The 23437-nt window shown below is 34.4% G+C and overlaps 1 protein-coding gene across 1 annotated transcript in view; it reads right to left on the reverse strand.

Moving 5' to 3' along the window:
• USH2A (usherin) overlaps positions 1-23437 on the reverse strand; it is an 801829-nt gene that overhangs the window by 704311 nt on the left and 74081 nt on the right. The window contains exon 5 of the mRNA XM_055233796.2: positions 1435-1498. Coding sequence (XP_055089771.1) covers positions 1435-1498 — 64 coding nt within the window. The remainder of the gene's footprint in view (positions 1-1434; positions 1499-23437) is intronic.

Below are 23437 nucleotides of genomic sequence, written 5' to 3' on the forward strand. Positions count from 1 at the left end.
AATGGCTTCAGATCATACGGCGGCTGCCAACAGTCAAAGAATGCCAATTCCAGGTAGATATATTTAATTTTTCCATTAAGAGCAATATGCTTGTTCTAGACCAGAATTAGTCATTCTATTTATAGGCATTCTTCCACATAGCACCTTCCCAGACATTTCAGGTAGGCCAAAATTAGCAACCAAGGTCTTACCAGAGAAACCAGGCTTTTCCTCTCAGACCCCAGTGGAGCAATGAAGGAGTCAGGCAGCTTTTCCATTCATTAAATCACATGAAGTCATACCTTCTTTAAATTTCATCAATACTTTCAACTGATATCAAGTTTTGAATGGGACCAAAAGCCATCAGTATAGAATCCAGTATAAAATCTTTCACTCCCAAGGAAAAACTTTATTCCCAAAGAATTACTACAGCATTGCCCTTCAGCATTTTAGACAAAGGTGATCTAAAATATAGTAAGGCTGTTGGCAGTAAATACACCTAACACTGTGTTCCTGGGCTATGGCACCCTTTATTGAGGCATACCTTGATTATATAGCCTGGTAAGAAAGAATGTTTACATTGTTAATCATCTGCCATGGACTAAGAACCACATCAAAAGCAATGCTTCTAAATTTACAAGGGCTAGACTTCTCATTTGGAAACCCACCACACTAATTTACGTCTGCCTTGAAGAAATATGAATGAACATTCTTCTTTTTGATTTTTAATAGAATAAGATAAACTCATCCATACAACAATATACTATTATACCATGATATCATAAGCTGAAGAAGAAAGTTCAAAGGCATCCTAAGCAGAATTTCACTTAAATTTTTAAAAATTCTGTGTGCCTTTAAGAAGCCCTAAGAAAGATTTCCCATCTACTCTCAAGATAAGGAAATAACGTCATTAAAGCTAGCCTGAGACTATATAATTATCTGCTCACTGAAAATAGAAAAATATATCACAATACTTCAAATGTTCATTCTTCTTGTCTCCAAGTCTAATAGACCAGTCTCTTGAGAATTTCCCATATATCAAAATAATTAATCATGTTTATTGTTCTACATTCTCTAGTAGGTATAAAGTCAACAAACCGATTTTAAAAAGGCAGATGTAGAAGTTTCACAAGTATTGTTAATAGAAACTACCTCATATAGAAAATTTAAACATTGTATCCCAAGTTTTATAAAATGTTCAAATATCAAGTTTTCTTACAGAATATCCTTAGGAAAAATGTGATCAATTTCATATTACAAGGAGTTCCCGAAGAGTAGCACTAGTGAATAACAACCATAGACTAAGCCAAAGCAAACAATGTAAACATTAATTAGGTGAAGTTTGCCAAATGCTATAAAGATAAAAAATGATATAATCTACATGGTATTCTTATTTACATGAATTCAGCATTTATCCTGACGGTTCTTGAGGTTTACAATGCAGCATCTGCTTACCTGTTTGTAAGTGCCACTTGGTATAATCGAAAATCCTGCATTCTTCCGACAAACTGCTCTAAACCTGCAAATACACACATGTACATAATATAAGAAGTCTCTGTTTACCAAGCAATACCTGACAAGTAGTTAAGTGATATTCCTTTGAAGATGTTAAGGTTAAAAAGATATTTATGTCACTGCCCTTTGAAACTTTTACAGGTCAATCTCTAGTTTGCTAATTCCACATTAATAACAAAAATAATCATAGTTATCTCCATGGACATTGTAGGACTTAAGTCAAAGTGAATATTTTGGCCAGCTTATTTATTGATCGAACTCATGGCTTTATCCAGAAGTCCCTTCCCAAGTCAAATTTCTCTCTAGTTTATAACTCCATAAATATATTATCTCATCAGCCCTAAATTTGATTGTCATCTGCTTCCGATTGCAATTTCCAGAGTATTTGCAATGCCAAAAGGAAGATTCCTCACTCTCACATCCCACCTGTTATAGCTCCAAGCTCCAGGCTATCTGTTTGGGTCCTCTCTAAAGTTAAATTAATGTGTGTTCTAGAAAATCTCCAAATGAGGACCCATCGAAGACTTCCTACTTGTGGGTTCTGTTATCATTCACATATATCAATAGTATCATAGTTCACTCTCAGAATTTTATTGCCTCAGGGAAAATCTTCTAAGAAAACCAGGTTCAAAGACCAATCTACTTTGAATTAGGTGACCTTTCAAGGCAAATGTAGCTATCAACCTTAATCCACATGGTATTATTTTATTTGTTTGGCAAATATTTTTTCAGAACTCACTAAGACAAATAAGCCCAAGAGACTGGAGACAGAATAAAGCAGAAAAAATACCAACTCCAAGTTTTTTGTTATATTTTTAATAACAAAATTTATTTCAATAATTGTTTATTTCAATAGTTCTAAAAAATAAAATTAGAGCAATTTTAATTCATCAAATGACCATTTTCCCAATGTGTTTTTTCTTTTAAATATTCAGTTTTCACTCTGTCTTGATAGAGTTTTAAAGAATGTTTGATTTATGTTTTCTGCTGCTCCTTGGTGGTTGCTTGGAGGAAACTGGGACAGAGTGAGGATATGGCTGATAAATAAAACATGGAGAGGAGAATTAGCACAAAAAGTAATCTGAGATAGTGATCTCAGAATCAGGAAGAAACTCACAAGCAAAGTGTGAGACTTAGGAGCCTAAAAAGAGTATGTGTCTGTGTGTGAGTGTGTGTATGCATATATTTGTGTATACTTACATATTTATGTTATATTTATATTAAATTATATATTTGAGAAAATAACAAAAATATTATATATAAAAATATTTCTTCATTAGTGTATTCTCAGTTGATATATTCTAAGAAAAATACACTTGTAGGCTCTCCCTTTCTGCCCATTAGTCTCAGTCTTCCACATACCCCATGAGCTGAGGCCCACAGGAAGATGTGCTCTAGGCAGCCTCCTGCTCTGACTTTCCCGTAGGGAGAGTTTCTCTACTCTATCTGTCCTAAAACAGGCAGCTGGCCCAAGTGCAAAGAATTGTTCTTCCAAGTGGTGTTATGAAGACAAAACAAAATCTACTAAAACTTTGCAGAAATCTTTAGAAGATTTCCAACAGAAATTGTTCTAAAATTTATAATTAGTTACAAGAAATAAGAAAACATGGTAAAATATTCTTTCAGTTAATTGGCCATCCAGGCAACATGATTTATGATCAGTTGACCTGGATCCAGGATCTAAAGTTAAACAAAGTAGGGAATGGTTGAAGGATGGACATGTCATTCTTAGAAGAAAGGTGAGAAGAATACATGCAAATACAGCAAAGCCATTGTATGCCCATGCTTTTATTTGGAGAGTAGGAAAGACGAATAGGAAAGTCACTCCTCATAGCATACATTTTATTTGTGAGGTAAGAGATAATGTTGTCTGCCAAGAATAAAGGAAGCTGGGCCTGTGTCCTGTTTGTTCTTTACCTTCACCTATCCCTAACCATGCTCAGTTCTTCCTCTCCTAGCATCCTTTATACCCAACACTGCTAATCTACAGCATAAATTTTTAATGCCCCACAACCTTCAGGCTCTCTCAGCCCTAAGGTTCCAATTTTGCCCCTGCCTCCAATTTTTCTGCCTCATACAGCCCTTAATGTCTCAGCTTTGAAATATTCCTTGTGGGGAACTTTCTGTGTCCCACTATAGTCCTAGGCATTCTCTTTCTGGGAGAAGCCACCCAGTTTGCGGTACTTTTGCATGGCAGCCCTAGAAAACTGACAGTCTTCATTTCCTATTTTTGTCAACATAATGAGTTACCAACGAGAAAAAAAAATTACCTGTATTTCATGTTATCCAATTTGCTTTCTCAGGATAAAATATTGTCTAAAATGTTTTATATAGAACCTCTAGGGAAATGTTTTATCTCAAAGAACCCAGATCATAACAAACAGGGGCTAGCCATTCATAATTTTGAAAGACTTACCATAAATGAAAGAGAACAAAACTGATGAAGACTGTGATGTTGCTAAAACTTGAACCATGACTTTAAATGTCAAGGTGGCTTCATTCTTTTACATATTGATTCATTCACAAATATTTATTGGAATCCTATTATGTGCCAGGCACTTTCACGAGTGCCAAAGGTACAATCAGTTAACAACAACAAAATACTCTTGCTTTTATGGTGCTTGCATTCATGTAGATAAACATAATGAATGAGTAATTCAAATAGTATATTAGAATGCAATACATTTTATGAAAAACAGAAGGATTAGAGCAGGTTGGAGAGAACGGCTGGATTTTAGTGGGGATGTTATCTTCAAGAGAGGCCTCATTGAGAATGTGGCATTGACAGGGTAATGGGAATGAGTCATACATATATCTAGGGGCAAAATGTTCCAGGCAGGCATTAATAAGCACATAGACCTCTAAATCAGTATGCTTGGCATGTTAGAGGAGGTACAAGGAGCTAGCATCCTGGAGCAGAATAAAAGGGGGGAGGTTATTAGAAGGTGAGGTCAGACAAGTACTGGCTGGGGGAGAGGGGAGGATGGAGGTACAAATTGTTATACATACAAAGTCTTATAGCCTACTGTAAGAAATTTGATTTCTAGTCTGAGTAAAATGGGAAGCCATTGGAGGGTTTTGAGAAGAGGAGTGATGTGATCTCAGGATTATTCAAAAGTTCTGAGACTAGAATCTAGGAAGATAAGAGTAGAAGCTAAGAGGCCAGTTAGGAGGATATTACAGTCATATGTGTGAAAAATGTTGGCAGTCAGACCAGGGTATTAGAAGTGGAGGTATACCTTTCAATGCTGACAAATTAGAATTCACTCCCTATATTTTAATAATAGCTAAAGGGAAGCTCTGCTGCAGAGGGATAATGAAATCTATTTTATTATCTATAAAATAAAGGGGCTGGATTTATAACCTTTAAAAACCATTTTAGTTTTAAATTTTGGAGTTTGCAATCATATCCATTGCTAAAGAATTCATATTTGAAGGAATTCTTCTTCAAAAAGGGTTACAGCAAGTTTTCTAAAGACCTAGAGTTAATGTGAATCATCCATCCCAAATAAGAATTATGATTTGAGGTGAGAATACTATCAAATATTTCAAGGACAGTCAAAGAAATAAATTTTACTTATTCCTTTGCTACTTGCCAATTTTTTAAAAATAGATATTCATTGGAATAAACATTCCATAAAAATCCTTCTTTGAAAAATATTCATATGGCAAAGATATGTCTAAATTATATAAATTGATCAAGGAAATAGACATGACTCATACAAGAAAGACCTCATAGTTGTCTAATCAGAAAATAGACAGGTGATGACTGGAAAGAAGTTGTTATGCATTACAACTGGGTGGCACAACAAAATTAGTCAAATGGGAAAACTGACTAAGTAATCCAACATATAAATCAGGGCAAAAACAGACAAGAAGGCTAAGTAAACAAATGTCACAACAATCAGAAGGAAAGAAATAAACTCTCATTTGCAGATAGCATAATTATCTACTCAGAAAATTTCCATGAATGTACATAAAAGCTATTAGAAATAACAAGTGAATTAGTTAATTTTGTTTGATAGAATTTAAATACATAATAATTTAATTTCTATATACTAGTGACTAACCAATGGAAATTAAAACTTTTAAATACTATTTCATTAGCACTGAAAATGTGAAATATTAGTTATAAACCTAATAAAGCATGGCAATGTATACAGGTAAAAACTATAAGACATTGAGGAAATGAATAAAAGGACATCAGCAATGGCAGAGTGAAAACAATGGAAGATTGTGTCTTCCATAAAAGCAATGGGAACGCCGGCAAAGAATATCACATCAACTAATTGAGAACTCTGGAAATAAACCAAAGACTTGCAACAATGTGGAGAGTGTTTATTTTTTAAATGACTGAATATTGGTAAGAACAACATGTTCTATGGCATCTTAGCTTTCCCATTCCCATACTCCTCTCTGCCACTCACTGGGAGCCCTGAATATGAACAGTTTGCAATCAGGGTGAAAACCAGCAGCCTAGTTACTGCTAGAGGATCAGAATGGGAGTGGAGCTATTTCAAAGCTCTATCCTCAGATGATTGTCATTATTTGATCTGCCTGGAAGTACCATGGAAAGCCCCACTAGTAAGGCTTGAATTGACTCAGAGTTCATCCACTGGAAACAGCATTTACTCTGTTTGTTTAAAACAATTATTTGTTAAAAATAATCAGTGGCAACTGCTTAACATTGCAGTTGACCCAGGCAGCAACAACAGTCGGAAGAAACAACAAACAATCCAAAATACTTAAAAGGAGAAAATGTGAAACATCATGTCCATAAGGGCTTTGCAAATCCTTAAAAAATGCCTGAGAATCTACAAGATTACGAACATGCAAAAGGCTAGGTATGTGCTCAGGTATATGAGCATGCTAAAGAAAGACCTGAGAAAGTCCTAAGGTCTCACCTCTGCTTGACTTTGAGGCTCTGCACAAGCAGGAAGTGGGGACTAAAGGAGAGGGTTAAACTGCCTCAGTGTTGATCGCATTCTGCAACAAGCATACAGATCTCTCACCAGAGACTGGAGAATGTATTGGTTCTAGGCATTTAAGAAATTCTCTGTTCAATCATTGGCTGACTATTAAGATAAGCAAACGATGACTTCATTTATCACATATGACAAAGAAACAGACTTCACAGAATTAGTTCAGGAAAGCCACTAAACAAGCAAACAGTAGTAATAGTGACAAATAGCAGCAACAAAACAACTCTGGAAAGGGAAAGAATCTGCTTTCCAGATTTGCTACACTATGTGTTTAAAATGTCTGGTTTTCAACAAAGAATATAACATATGCAAAGAAACTCCTACAAACAATATACAGGGGAAGAAAAATGGGCAATGGAAATGGGTCAATTGTAAGCTCATACATTAAACTTACTAGACAAAGACTTTAAATCAACTATTTTATATATGTTCGAATAACTAAAAACAAAACAAAACAAAGTGTCCAAAGAACTAAAGCAAAGTATGACAATGATGCTTTAGAAAATATAGAATATGAGAAAAGAAAAAGAAAATTTTTAGCCAGGCATGGTGGCTCATGCCTGTAATCCCAGCACTTTGGGAGGCTGAGGAGGGAGGATCACAAGCCCAGCAGTTTGAGACCACCCTGGGAAACATAGTGAGACCTCATTTCATCAAAAAAAGAAAAAAGAAATAGAAAACTTTTAAATGAAAAATTCACTAGAGGAGCTCACTAGCAGATCTAAATTATCAGAAGAAATAACTAGTGAACTTGAATACAGGTCAATTGAGATTATTCAGTGTGAGCAACAGAAAAAGAAAGAATGTTGAGAAATTAACAGAGCCCCAGAAAGCTGTGGGACACCATCAAGAGAACCAGCATAGGCATAATGGGAGTTTCAGAGAAGAGGTAAAAGGACTGAAAGAATATTTAGAGAAATAATTACTAAAAACTTCCGAAATTTGATGAAAACTATTAATCTACACATCCAAGAAGCTCAATGAACTGCAAGTGGGATAAATTCAAATAGATCCACGCCCCAGGCACATTAAAAATCAAACTGTTGAAAGACAAAGACAAAGAGAAAATCTTGAAAGCAGCAAGTGAGAAAAGGCCATCTCCTACATGGGATCTTCAATAAGATTAACCACAGATTTCTTGTGAAGAAACCATGGCATCCAGAAGAGAGTAGAATGACATATTTAAAGTCCTAAAAAAAAAAAAAAACTGTACACTAAAAACTATTTTTTCCAGCAAAACTCTCCTTCAAAAATGCAGGATAAATTGACATTTCCAGATAAAGAAATATTGAGAGGTTTTATCACTATCAGACTTGCTCTACAAGAAATACCAAAAGAAGTCCTTCTGGCTGATATGATAGGATATTAGAGAGTAATGTAATCTGGATGAAGAAATAAAGAATACCTGTAAAGGTAATTAAATAGGTAAATATTTAAAAAGAGTATAAATGTATTTTTACTGTAATTCTTTTTCTTTCTCACATTTGTTTTAAAAGATGACTTTATAAAGCAATAATTATATATCTGTGTTGATGGGCATCCAATGTAAAAAATCTCCATAGACAATAACAGCACAAAAGAAAGCATAGGGAACAAAAACTATATAGATGCAAAATTTTGTATACTCTTAAAATTAAGTTGGTATTAATTTGAATTAGATTTTTATGAATTAAGATGTTAATGATAACATCCTAGGCAACAAACATAGTAGAATAAATGATAAGGGTATTAAATTATACATGAGAAAATAACTTTTTAACCCAAAGAAGACAGTGATAGAAGAATAGAGAAATTTAGAAGACATAAATCATATTTAAAAAAACCAACAGCAAAGTGACATTGTAACTACCTTATCAGTCACTGTGCTAAATGTAAATGGCTTAAGCACTTCAATCAAAAAGTAGATATTTACAAAATGGAAAAACAAACAAACATGACCCCCTATAGGAGTTCTGCAAGAGACAAACTCTACATTCGAGGAAACAAATAGATTGAATGTTCAAGAATGAAAAGAAAGATACACCATGCAAACAATAACCAAAAGAGAGCTTGAGCTCCTATGCTAGCATCAGACAAAATAGACTTTAGACAAAATTGTTAGCAGTGACAAGGATATGTTAAGATATTAATCCATCAGGAAAATAAAACAATTATAATCATGTATGTGTCTAACAACAGTAAAAATGACAAATTTAAAGATTTAAAGAGAAAAATTCACCATTTAACAACAATAGTGGAGACTTCAATATCCTAATTTCAATCACGGAGAGAGCAACTACACAGAATATAAACAGAAATGGAAGACCTGAACTACTTTATAAACCAATTGGACTTAACAGACTCCAACAGAACACTCTACCCAACAACAACAGAATACAAACTCTTCTCAAGTGCATATGGTACATTCTCCAGGATAGATTATATGTTAGGCCATAAAACAAGTCTCAATAAATTTAAAATAACTGAGATCATGCGAAGTATATTCTTGGATCACAATAGAAAAAATTAGAAATCAATAACAGAAGCAAATTTGTAAAATTAACAAATGTGTGAAAATTAACCCATTCCTAATAACTAATGATCAAAGAAGAAATTACAAAAAGATTTAAAAATCCTTTGAGATTAATGGAAGTGAACATGCAACATATCACACTTTATGGGATTTAAGTAGTGTTTAAAGTGATATTTAGAGCTGTAAACACTTACATTTAAAGAGAAATTTATTAAATCAATAACCTAAACTTCTACCTTAAGAAACTAGAAAAAGAAAAACAAACTCAACCTAAAGCTAGCAGAAGAAAGGAAATTATAAAGATTGGAGTAGACAAATAAAATAGAGGATAGAAAAACAACAAGAAAACCAACAAAAGTTGATTGTTAGAAATTATTAACAAATTTGACAAACATTCAACTAGACTATCCAAGAAAAGAGAAGACTCAAATGATTAAAATCAGGAATTAAACAAGGGAAATTACAACTGACTTTGCAGACACAAAAAAGGATCATAAGGGATCCTACGAACAACTGTATGCCAAAAATTAGACAACCTAGATAAAATAGACAAATTCCAAGAAACACACAAACTATGTAAACGGACTCAAGAAGAAATTAGCAATCTGAATAGATCTATACCACAGAAAGAGATCAAATTAGTAATTTTAAAAAAATTTCAACAAAGAAAAGCTTAGGACCAGATGCCTTCATTGGCGAATTCTACCAAACATTTAAAGAAGAAGTAGCACCATTACTTCATAAGCCCTTCCAAAAAATAGAAGAGGAAGAAACACTCTCCAAATTATTCTATGAAACCAGTATTACCCTAATACCAAAAACATCAAAGACGTCAAAAGAAAACTATAGGCCAATATGCCTTATGAATACAGAGCAAAAGTCTTCAAAAAAATTCTAGTGAACCAAATACAGTACTAACAAAAAGGATTATACATCATGTGTAAGTGGAATTATCACAAGGATGCAAGGCTGGTTCAATGTACGAAAAGAAATTAAGTAATATACAAACTTGGAAAAATAAAGGACAAAAACCACATGATCATCTCAATAGTTACATTGTCAAAGTTAACACTTCATGATAAAATTTTTAAAAAGCAACTATTAAAGAAGGCAACTTCCTCGTCTAATAAAGGGTATCTGTAAAAAACCAACAGCTAACATCATATTTAGTGGTGAAAAAATGCTTTTTCCCTAAGATCAGGGAAAGATAACAATGTCCTCTTTTGCCACTTCTAGTCAACATTTTTCTGTAGTTACCAGACAGGGCAAATAGGCAAGCAGAAGAAATAAATCTTTCCAAATTGAAAAAGTAGAAGTAAAACTATCTCTTGTACATAGAAAACTCTAAGAAATCTACTAAGATCTATTAGGAATTAAAAATGAGTTCAGCAAACTTGCAGGTTGCAATATCAATATATGAAAATCAATTGCATACCTACTATAGTAGCAATGAAAGAGCTGATAATAAAATCATACACAGTCCACTGTATTTTAACAAAGTAGCAAAGAAAATTAAATGGAAAAAGAATACTCTTCTTTCCAAGAACGGTCCTGGAATATTAGATATCTCATGTTTTTTAAAGTACTTCAAACCATATCATGCACCTTATGTAAAAGTTTAACTCAGTATGGATGATAGAACTAACCTAAAACTACAATATAGCTAGAAAAAATTACAGGAAAATTCTTTGTGACCTTGACTTGGGAAAAAATTTCTTTGACAAACAACAAAAACACAATCATTCAAGAAGAAATATAATCAGGGCATTGTATTGGATAACCTTGACAAATTTCTTTAGGAAAGACCCTGATGAATTGATTCAGAATTCCTAAGGAACAAGGTAGAAGTTGAAAGAGCTGAGTAGTCTCTAGGCATCAAATGTCTACAATTCACAGTCACGAGTAAGAGCTACCAGAAATATTAGAACAAAGAAATGCCCAGAAATAGCAGCCAGAGACAGATCTTAGGATATACACCAAAGTACTTTTCACTTCTATGTATTTTAGGGGAAAAGTGTTTTAAAATATCTTAATATTAATGATGACAATGACAGCTAATAACTATTGCATACTGAGTAGCAGGCCCTGTTCCGTGTGCTTTATGTATATTATTTTATTTAATCCTCATAAAACACTATGGAAAGATATTATTTTGATCCTAATTTTAAAGATGAGGAAACTGAAGCATATAGATATTAAGAAATTTGCCCAAGGTAAAACAGGTCACAAATGGGAGAGCCAAAACATGTTCTCAAGAACAGTAAGAGAAAGGAAAACCACAGGACCAATCTCACTTGGTACCATAGGCATGAAAATTATATCTCAACAAATTAAATCTGCCACGTCTTGAAAAATACATCATATACAGACAAACAGAAAACCATAAACAATTAGGAATAGGTGGGAAACTTTTTAATGAGATATGGCAAACATCTTATTTAAAGGAAAAAATGTAAAGCCATTTCCATTAAAGTAATGACAAGTTGAGGATGCTTGCTCTCACTGCTTTTCTTCAACATCGATAAAGGAAGGTCTACACCTCACAATCAGACAAAGAAAACAAGTAAAATCCATAAGAATTAGAATGACATAAATATATTATTTGCAAATTACATGGTTTTCTACTGCAACAATTCAAAGAAATCTACAGTCAAATATTCGAATTAATGTGTTCCAAAATGGTGTTGGAAATAAGAATGGTATATAACAATTTATAATATTTCTTTATATCAGCAATAAATATAAAATGCAATTTAATAAAAGATACTATTTACAATAGCACCAAAACCTTGAGATACCTAGGAATAAATTTTATATTTATCCCTTTTATTATAAGTTATGAATTTTTGTTTATAGAAATTTGTTTATAGAAATTTATTAAAAGACATAAAAGAAGATCTAAATAAATAGAATGATATACTATGATCATGGATGAAAAAATCAGCATAACAATATAAATGCTCCCTAAGCTGTTGTATAAGTTTAATTCAATTCCAATAAAAAATCCCAATAAAGATTTTTATATAAACTGATCCTAAAATTCATTTGGAGGAGTAAGACCTAAGAACACCTGAAGAAGATTGGTAAGAAGGAATCCACTGCAAGATATCAAAAGTTAATCAAATGCTATAACCTTTGGCAAGAAGTTAATCAAACAGACCTCTGAAACAAGATGTTAAACACACAACCATCAAATTGGAGCTTGAGATACAATAGAGGTGGCTTTAAAAATCAGTGAGGAAATAATGTGTGTTCAGTAAAAATCAGTGAGACAAGAATGTGCCAATAAAGATAAGTTAAAATTAAATCTCTAGCTCACACATTATACAAAAATTAATTTCAGAGAAAATAGAAGGCTATAGATATTATATCAGGATAAAAAAGAATTTCTTAAGTAAGATATAAAACTATCTGAACCATAAAAAGTAACTGATATATTGGCCAATGTTAAAATTTAAAACTCTTGTGTGACAGACCAAAAATACAAAAAAATTTTAAAAGTCAAACCACTGAAGGAAATATTTTTACAATCAATATAATTAAAACATGTAAAATGCAGATTATAAGCATAACTTTTACTGACAAGGAAATGCAATGGAAAGTTTAACAAAAGATATACCAGAACAAGTAATTCACAGAGGCAAAAACTCAAATGCCATATGTTTCAATATTTTAATAGTTACTAAAGAAATTAAAATTAAAACAAAAATAAGGGAGTATTTTATACTCATGATTTGGGCAAAAATGTTGGAAAACACAACATGTTGATAACACAGGCAAATAGGTATTTTACCTGTTGCTGTAGAAAGGCAAATTGGTTCAACCACTTTAGATAACAGTTTGGTGATATAACAAAGTGGGAGATAAGAATATTTAAGAAGTCTACGATACATTTCATAGTGCTTTTTCTATGAAAATTCTCACAAATGCACACAAGGAGACATACAAAATATTAATTGCAATCTTCTGTAAATTATATAAAGAGAAAAGCCAACTCTCCACATGGAAACAAACACATAATCCATACTTTTTTATATAAAGTGAAATACTAATAGAGAAACTAAAATGAATGAACAAAATATCAAAAGGGGTAATTCTCAAAAAATTATTTATGAAAAAGGCAAGTTGAAGATTACTCTGTATTTTTATATATGTGCATATGTATATATATGAGCACTTACATAAATACTAACAACATAAAGATAATAGCATATATTATATTATTTTGAGATACTTACATATTGAACTATTTGAAATAGACAAGGTTTGACCATTTTTAATTTATAAGAATGGCAATTGTATATTTTTCAATCTAATGATAAAAGTGTAAGAACACACATGATAATGATAAATGTAAATGCAGAATGTGGGAGGAGGCTGTTGATGAATTTTTTTTAATTGTTTAAACATACTTTGAAATTTCAAAGCCATAAATGTCTAATACCTGGAAAAATCACTGATATTTTTTAAAGTTATTGGTAAACACTCCTCAGCAAATGCAAAAGAACTGAAATCATAACAGTTTCTCAGACCATAATGCAATCAAATTAAAATTAAGATTAAAAAACTCACTCAAAACCACACAACTACATGGACATTGAACAACCTACTCCTGAATGACTCCTGGGTAAATAATGAAATTAAAGCAGACATCAAGAAGTTCTTTGAAACTAATGAGAACAAAGAAACAACATACCAGAATCTCTGGAACACAGCAAAAGCAGTGTTAAGAGGGAAATTTACAGCACTAAATGCCCACATCAGAAAGCTAGAAAGATCTCGAATGGACGCTCTAGCATCACAATTAAAAGAACTAGAGAAGCAAGAGCAAACAAATAAAAAAAATCTAGGAAAAGACAAGAAACAACTAAGATCAGAGTAGAACTGAGGGAGAGACACGAAAAACCCTTCAAAAAATCAATGAATCCAGGAGCTGGGATTCTTTTTTTTTTTTTTTTTTTTTTTTTTTTTGAAAAAAAAAGACTGTTAGCGAGACAAAGAAGAAAAGAGAGAAGAATCAAATAGACACAATAAAAAATGACAAAGGGGATAACACCACTGACCCCACAGAAATAAAAACTACCATCAGAGAATAGTATAAATACCTCCACACAAATAAACTAGAAAATCTAGAAGACATGGATAAATTCCTGGACACATAAACCCTCCCAAGACTAAACCGGGAAAAAGTCAAATCCCTGAATAGACCAATAATGAGTTCTGAAACTGAGGCAGTAATGAATAGCCTACCAACCAAAAAAAAAGCACAGGACTAGACAGATTCACAGCTGAATTCTACCAGAGGTACAAAGAGGAGCTGGTATCATTCCGTTGAAACTATTCCAAACAATTGAAAAGGAGGAATTCCTCTCTAACTCATTTTATGAGGCCAGCATCATCCTGATACCAAAAACCTGGCAGAGACATGACAAAAAAAAGAAAAAAAAAAAAGAAAGAAAACTTGAGGCCAATATCCCTGATGAACATTGATGCGAAAATCCTCAAGAAAATACAGACAAATCAAATCCAGTAGCACATCCTTATCCACCACGACCAAGTTGGCTTCATCCCTGGGATGCAAGGGTGGTTCAACATACACAAATCAATAAACGTAATCTATCACATAAACAGAACTAATGACAAAATCACGTGATTATCTCAATAGATGTAGAAAAGAGCTTCAATAAAATTCAACACCCTTTCTTGTTAAAACTCTCAATAAACTAGGTATTGATGGAACATATCTCAAAATAATAAGAGCTATTTATGACATACCCACAGCCAATATCATACTGAATGGGCAAAAGCTGGAAGCATTCCCTTTGAAAACTGGCACAAGACAAGGATCCCTTCTTTCATCATTCCTATTCAACATAGTATTGGAAGTTCTGGCCAGGGCAATCAGGCAAGAGAAAGAAATAAAGCATATTCAAACAGGAAGAGAGGAAGTCAAATTGTCTCTGTTTGCAGGAGACATGATTCTATATTTAGAAAATGCCATTGTTTCAGCCCCAAAATTCCTTAAGCTGATAAACAACTTCAGCAAAGTCTCAGGATACAAAATCAACGTGCAAAGATCACAAGCATTTCTATACACCAAAAATAGACAAGCAGAGAGCCAAATCATGAATGAACTCCCATTCACAAGTGCTACAAAGAGAGTAAAATACCTAGGAATACAGCTAACAAAGGATGTGAAGGAGCTCTTCAAGGAGAACTACAAACCACTGCTTAAGGAAATAAGAGAGGACATAAACAAATGGAAAAACATTCCATCGTCATGGATAGGAAGAATCAATAACATGAAAATGGCCATACTGCCCAAAGTAATTTATAGACTCAGTACTATTTCCATCAAACTACCATTGACTTTCTTCACAGAATTAGAAAAAACTAATTTAAATTTCATATGGAAATAACAAAGAGTTCATATAGCCAAGACAATCCTAAGCAAAAAGAACATAGCTGGAGGCATCATGCTACCTGTCTTCAAACTATACCAAAAGGCTACAGTAACCAAAACAGCATGGTATTGGTACCAAAACAGACGTATAGACCAATGGAACAGGTCAGAGACCTCAGAAATAACACCACACTTCTACAACCATCTGATCTTTGACAAGCTGTACAAAAACAAGCAATGGGGAAAAGATTCCCTATTTAATAAATGGTGCTGGGAAAACTGGCTAGCGTTATGCAGAAAACTGAAACTAGACCCTTTCCTTACACCTTACACAAAAATTAACTCAAGATGGATTAAAGACTTAATTGTAAAACCCAAAATCATAAAAACCCTAGAAGAAAACCTAGGTGATACCATTCAGGACATAGGCATAGGCAAAGATTTCATGTCAAAAATGCCAAAAGCAATTGCAACAAAAGCAAAAATTGCCAAATGGGATCTAATTAAACTAAAGAGCTTCTGTACAACAGAAGAAACTATCATCAGGGTGAGCCAGCAACCTACAGAATGGGAGAAAATTTTCACAACCTATCCACCTGACAAAGGTCTAATATCCAGAATCTACAAGGAACTTAAACAAATACACAATAAAAAAACAAACAACCCCACCAAAAAGTGGGCAAAGGATATGAACAGACACTTCTCAAAAGAAGACATTAATGCAGTCAACAAACATTTTTTAAAAAGCTTAACATCACTGATCATTAGAGAAATGCAAATCAAAACCATGAGATAGTAACTCATTTCAGTCAGAGTGGCGATTTTTTTTTTTTTCTTTTTTTTTGAGGCGGAGTCTCGCTCTGCCGCCCAGGCTGGAGTGCAGTGGCGCAATCTTGGCTCACTGCAAGCTCCGCCTCCCGGGTTCACGCCATTCTCCTGCCTCAGCCTCTCCGAGTAGCTGGGACTACAGGCGCCCGCCACCACGCCCGGCTGATTTTTTTATATTTTTAGTAGAGACAGGGTTTCACCCTGGTCTCGATCTCCTGACCTCGTGATCCGCCCGCCTCGGCCTCCCAAAGTGCTGGGATTACAAGCGTGAGCCACCGCGCCCAGCCGAGAGTGGCGATTATTAAAAAGTCAAGGAACAACATGCTAGCGAGGCTGTGGAGAAATAGGAACACTTTTACACTGTTGGTGGGAATGTAAATTAGTTCAACCATTATGGAAAACAGTGTGATGATTCCCCAAAGACCCAGAACCAGAAATACTATTTGACCCAGCAATCCCATTACTGGGCGTATACCCAAAGGAATATAAATTATTCTACTAGAAAGATACATGCACACATATGTTTACTGCAGCACTATTTACAATAGCAAAGACATGGAACCAACCCAAATTCTCATCAATGATAGACTGGATAAAGAGAATGTGGTATATATACACCATGGAAAACTATGCAGCCATAAAAAGGAGTGAGATCATGTCCTTTGCAGAAACGTTGATGAAACTGGAAGCCATCATCCTTAGCAAACTAACACAGAAACAGAAAACCAAACACCACATGTTCTCACTCATAAATGGGAGCTGAATAATGAGAACACATGGATGAAGGGAAGGGAACAATACACACCAGGGCCTGTCAGGCATGGGGAGGGGAGAGAGACCATCAGGACAAATAGTTAATGCATATGGGGCTTAAAACCTAGATGACAGGTTGATAGGTGCAGCAAACCACCATGGCATGCATATACCTATGTAAGAAACTTTCACATTATGCACAAGTATCCCAGAACTTAAAGTGAAATAAAAAAAATTTTTAAGTTATTATAAATGCTAAACTCAATAAATGGAAATAAAAACAAATCAAGTTATTAAGACTAGCTGTGTCCTTGAAAACTAAATTACAACTAGAAGTAAAGTAATAATTGGCACAGATGCTTATAAATAGATATAGCCACCCATAGATTATAAAGAACAGATAATTTCTTGTTAAATTTTTAGAAAAAATTCTAATATGATATCAAAATGACAATCTTCATTATTTTCAAAACAATAAAGCTTAAAAGACTAGCTGGGCATGGTGGCTCATGCCTATGCTTTGGGTGGCCGAGGTAGGAGGATTGCTTCAAACTGGACTGGACAACATAGCAAGAACCATCTCTACAAAAAAATAAAATTAAAAAAAATTAGCCAGGCATGGTGGTGTGCACCTGTAGTCCCAGCTACGCAGGAGGCTATGACAGGAGGATTACTTGAGGCTGCACTAGGATATGATCATGCCACTGCACTCCAGCCTGCGCAACAAAGCAAGACCACATCTAAAAAAAAAAGACTGAGTCTTTTGTTAATACAATTAACAGATTTATATATGTAAAAAAACAAATTCTCAATGTGGTACAATAAAAAATAGATCTGTGTCCATTCAACAAAACATGGTAACAGCCTTTCATTACTTCTATTAATAACTCAAATTGAAATTAAAATTAAAATTATGCATCATAGGGTCAGGTTAATTATCTGATCTCTGTTTAGTGTGACACTAAGAATATTTTATTTTGAAACAAAATGAAAATCAAATAATAAAAATCTGTTTTTAAATATGATGTCTCTAGAATGAAGAGCAAAAGCAGTTTATTTATTTTTAATGCTCATTACAGTAAGAGTTTTATGCCAAAAAATTACCATATGTTTTCTGCTTTAATTATCATTGTTGTTAAGATTTTTAGACATTGGGGGTGCTGCTCTACATGGAGTAGCCATTCTTTATTCCTTTACTTTCTTAATAAACTTGCTTTCACTTTACTCTATGGACTCACCTTGAATTCTTTCTTGAGTGAGAAAGAATTTTTTTAAGATGTTCTTAGATACATATTTTAGGATTTTTATTGCTGATTACAAATTTAAAAGTATGAAATGTGCATTGCTTGGCAAGTAACACAAGTAATTCTTTACTTACTCACATTTCCAATAAAAGCTTAAAGAAACAGACAAAAAATATAAGGGACAAGAGAAATACGAATGGCAATAGCTTCAAAACAAAAGGATTTAGTAACAGAAAGAGTCTCCACAGCTAGTGTCCGTCAAAATTTAAGATTATCCAAACTGTGCAAATGCTCAACTCAAATCAACATCATACACTGAACTATTAATACTTATTCCTTGAAGTTGCAAACAAGAAGCCACCACATACATGTATGATCACACAAACCACCTAATTTGCTCAAGGTTCAGCTTAAAGCAACATTTAATATCCTTTACAAGATGGAATTTTTGACAAGTTCAAAAGGAAAACTTGCTTTGTTTTAATATATCTCTTGGGGTCTGGATCTGGACCTCTTTCTGGTAACATCTTTCTGGTGAACCATGGAAGGGACAACACTGAGGAGACTACCCTGACCAAAAGGAAATAGACTTCAGCACTTATTGGCTGACTCTGGGTAAGTGGGGTACATTTGCTCGGGTAAAGGATGGGAATGGGTTAGAGGCCTAATTTAGGGGTGTTAGAGTCTTTCTTAAGACAGAGGGGGTTAAAGGCCCCTCTTAATAAAAGACAAGGACACTTGACAGAACATGGATTCAAGGCCCAACTTAAGAAGGTTAGAGTCCTTCCTAAGATTTAGGGGGTTTCAGGCCCCTCTCAGTAAAGTCCCTCTCAGCTAATAATGGGTTTGGCAATACGAGATATTAACTGCTGTTCTTGTTGGGTTAATCTGCCTTGCCCTCTTTGCTGATGGCTGTGGGTGACCTAATTAGGCATGCATGTGATTGTGGGACTTGGGGAGCTTTTTCCTCCCAAAAGGGGGATGCTTGAGAGCTAATGGGACTACTGGAAAAGATCCCTTCGTGACTGACAAGCGGCAGCCTGAACTTTTGCGCAATGGGAGGGTCTTTCTCTGGCATCCCTGAATATTTTGCCTTCCCCACCCTGCCTTATGCAGCCAATGCTGTTCTTTCTTTCTCTCCTTTCCCTTTCTTACCTTTTCTCTTACTCAGGGTGACCATCTTGCCCAGAGACCACATGTTGAAACTTCTGGTCAGAGGTTGGATTAATGATGACAGGGTCCAACCAGGGGCAAATTTGAGCGTTGCTAGTTTGATATTGGGTGCTGAGCAGAGTGGCTAATGTCTGTGTCACACATATGTTGCTCTGGCCAGGACAGAAAAAAAAGATAATTTTCCTTTGTGTTGCAGCTTGGCCCCCAGGGCTATGGTGTGGCAAGCTGGGTCACTAGGACTGCTCAGGGAAAGGGAACCCAGAAGCCTGGCATGCCAGCAAAAGGGTGAGAATTTCTTACCAGTGAGACTTCTGTCCTCTCTCTTTCTCTCTGTCCAAACTAGTTGAAAGAATGGTAAAAATCACTGTTTATCTCCTCTGTAAAGTTCTGATTAATGTGAAAAAGGATTTGTGAGGCTAGTTCTAAGCTGTAGTGAATCTGTTGTACTTTGCACTGTGAATTTGTCTTTCTGTATCTTTCTGTTAGAAAGAGGGGTACCTTAGGATAGAACACAAGCTTAGGAGCCCACAAGCCTACTGTTCAAGATAGCCCAGAAAACTGGCTATTATGTCCTTGGGAGCTTGACCTTGTGACCACATGTCAGTACTTTCTCTAGGTCTCTACCATCCAGAAAACAGGAATTTGGGGGTTAGTGTCATAGTAAGCTCTACAAAATTATCTTGAGCATTTAAAACCTTTACAAGCTCAAAATTTGCTGCTCTAGACTCCTTCTGGGAAGAGCAATGGAAACTGCCCAGTGAGTAACTCAGTAGCTAAGGCTTTCTTTTCACAATGGTGACCCAGGTTCAGGGTTCAATTCCCAGCTTAGGGAATGAGTCCTTTCTGGTTTGATATGTGCATGAACATTTGTTGATTCTCTTCCCCTCAATGTTCTGTCTTGAATTTTCCTTTCTCTGAACACCTGGGAGGTTACCTTTGATAAAGTTCAAAAGCCAGAATTATTGACAGTTTTGCCTGGCTAAAGTCAGGTAATAAGAAATTTAAAAGGACTTTTTAAAAACAGCAGTACCATTAAAAGTCAGCTTACTTAAAAGCAGACATTTAAGTTCTAACAGCCTGGGACTCCTCAGGAAAAACAGAGCACCACAGAGCCCATTTTGAGAAAAAACATCTGTTTTCCTCATGAAACCCCAGGAATTGGAAATGGATAGATCCCTCTCAAAATCTAAGGCTGTCTTGTGTTTTGCATGGCATTATCTGATGTTTTTTACTTTTGGGGGTATCAGAAATCACTTTACATTATGAAAGAGCTTTGGTGTGCAATAACTAGGTAGGAAATAAACTTTTGAGAATGGCTAATGGCAGTTATGGAATACTTGGCTCTTTGTACATTTGGATCAGAGAAGCATGCTCTTGGTCACTTAGAAGTTATGGAAATGTCCCCACTCCCCACTGAGAGGTAAGACTCCCATGGGAGATGGGCTAAATCCCTTTTTTTGGGATCCAGAATCTGGTATTAAAATGGAACCCTTAATTTCTGAAGATCTAGTTTGCCTTTCAGCTGTGCCTGCTTATTAGGCTTTAGAAACTGCATGCATTCCTGGCTCTGTTCCTCTAAGGCTCCACTCTGAAGCCAGTAATCCAGTTAAGAAACTGGAAAATGAAAAATATTACTGGATCTTTTTCTGTCTGTGTATTTATATGTGATGCGTATGTGATATAAAAGAGCTTTGATTAATTGGTTTAAAAATAATAAGTGTCTAAATCAAATATTTTGTCACAAAAGTAAAAAGTGTAATCCCTTTTAGTTCATGTGACTTTAGGAATGTTTGGGAAATAAAAACAGCTTTAAAAATTATTGATAAAATAAAGACATTTGGTCTAAATTAGGCAGGTCACATATTAAGCTTACTAAATGCTTTAAGGTCAGAAACTGCTTCTTTGACTTTTGAAAATTGTTCAATTTACCTACTTTGGAGACTTTAGATTCTAGATAAGGCCTGGGGACATGTGGAATTAGTCATATTCCAAACTATGCAAAGAGGTTGTTTTTAAAAAAGAAATCTTATATAGGAAAAGAAAGAAAAGAGACAGATGGTTTGGAGATCTAAGTCTTCCCTCTATTGATGAGTAAAGGTTTTTCCCTTTTAAATATTTTTGAGTTATTATTTTGGCTAAATGAATGACTTATGATGACCTGGAATTATATTTTATGATATCCAGTGTTTTAAACCTTTAATATTTGACAAGCTTTCCAAAATAAAATTATAAAGTATGTCTTCTTCTGACCTAACTAATCTCTTAGCTATTAGGTGCCTAAAGTCCAAAATGGCATATTCAGGTTATTTGGTATAAATATCATACAGGAAGCATAGAAAAATATGAAATGGTCTTTGCTTTCTTTGGACTGTATTTGTATAAATATGTTATTGGTTTGTGTTCCAAAATTATGGGAAAGTCCTGTAATTCTGATATGACTTAGTGTACATTATCAGTAATAGTTATAATTGTCAGTAAAATCATTGAATGCCACAGAACTAATCAAAATTTCTTTATCAATTGTGGCTTTAATAATTGCTGTTCTAAAACTTTTTGTCATCCGTAGAAAGTTGTTGACTTGTTTTAATCCTCTTTAAAAAGTAAGTTTAGAGTCAGCTATAGGATTTTGACAGGTGCTCTTGAATGCACGTTTCTAATAACTTTGAAGACTGTGACATTAGAAGAGAGGATAAAACTTTCAGTACTGATGGAGAGCTGAAATGTTCATGAATATCAAGCTGAACAAGAGTTAACTGCATGGGCTGAATAATAGCTGAAGTAATCTTTTACAACTTTTTGCTTAAAATGTTGCTGATCCTTTGTTTTGTATCAGAGCCAGGGCAACTTTTAAGCTCTTTACAGCTTTTTAACAATTGAGTAAATTTTACTCCTGTGAACAAAATTTCGAGCGTATTTGTTTCTCTCTACCTAATTTCTTCAGAATTTGGAAACTATTTGTGAGTATTCCTAACTTATGACAATAGATATTTGCATAAGTGCAATAAGCATCTGTTTTATTTTGTAACAGGACACAATTGGAAAAATTTGTTATTTTACCAAGACTTTCACTGGAACAGTGTGCTTTCCTTTAAGGAATCAATCTTGACTTATAAAGCCAATAAAAACCCCTTGGGAAAACTGGTTCCATTCTTTGTTTACACATGCCCTGTACAGGGTTCCTCACCTGTGATAAGTAAAGAATGTCACTTTCTGACAGACTCAGGAGCCTCAAGATGTCTTAGGACCTCAAGAGTAAAGGAATTAACCCAACTCATAGGTATTTGATTGTACAAACCCAGGGCTGGGCTCAGCTTTAAAAAGGTTTTATCTGAGATTCCTTTTTATGGAACAAAGTTCCATCAAAGCCAATTTTAAAATCCTATGTGAAAAATAATTATTTTTTAGCATTTTACACAAGTAATAAGGCCAAGTATAAGACTAAAGCTCATTTTTGCTCGTAAATCGATTCTATTATAATTTGTCTTTATTAAAAATGAGAGACTGGAAAGAAAATAGAATTGCTTCAAAAATTATGGTACACCTGTTATTAGAGTCTAGTCTCATTAGTTGTGTTTAAGGCTTTTTTTCTGTAATTTAGACAGACTTTGCTTATTTCTGTGAACCACCTAGTGATCTCTGACTATGATTCAAAAGAAACAAAATGAATGGGCAATGGCAAAATCTGAATCAATATTCTAATTCTGGGCACATACTGGGATTTACTAGCAACCCCATATCAGCTTGGTTCCAACAATTGCCCAGTTCATGGAAAGTCTTCTAATTTAGTTTGGTTGTGATAATTTTATTTATTTTGCTTTACTGCTGTGGAATGTATTGCTGTTATACTCTTTGTGTAGGATAAGCTTACTGAATGTTTTCTTAAATTAAATACTTATTAATCTTCCAGGTATCAACTTTTGTCAGAACTCAAGCATTCTGAACGGACCTTGACATACCAACACTTTCTGATTGAGTTCCTCTCTATCCCAAAGACAAGAGACCCTAATTGTTAGGCAGGAATATCATCACCCCTATTCAGCTTGAAGAA

This window comes from Symphalangus syndactylus, chromosome 19 (genome assembly GCF_028878055.3).
Source record: "Symphalangus syndactylus isolate Jambi chromosome 19, NHGRI_mSymSyn1-v2.1_pri, whole genome shotgun sequence".
Lineage (NCBI taxonomy): Eukaryota > Metazoa > Chordata > Mammalia > Primates > Hylobatidae > Symphalangus > Symphalangus syndactylus.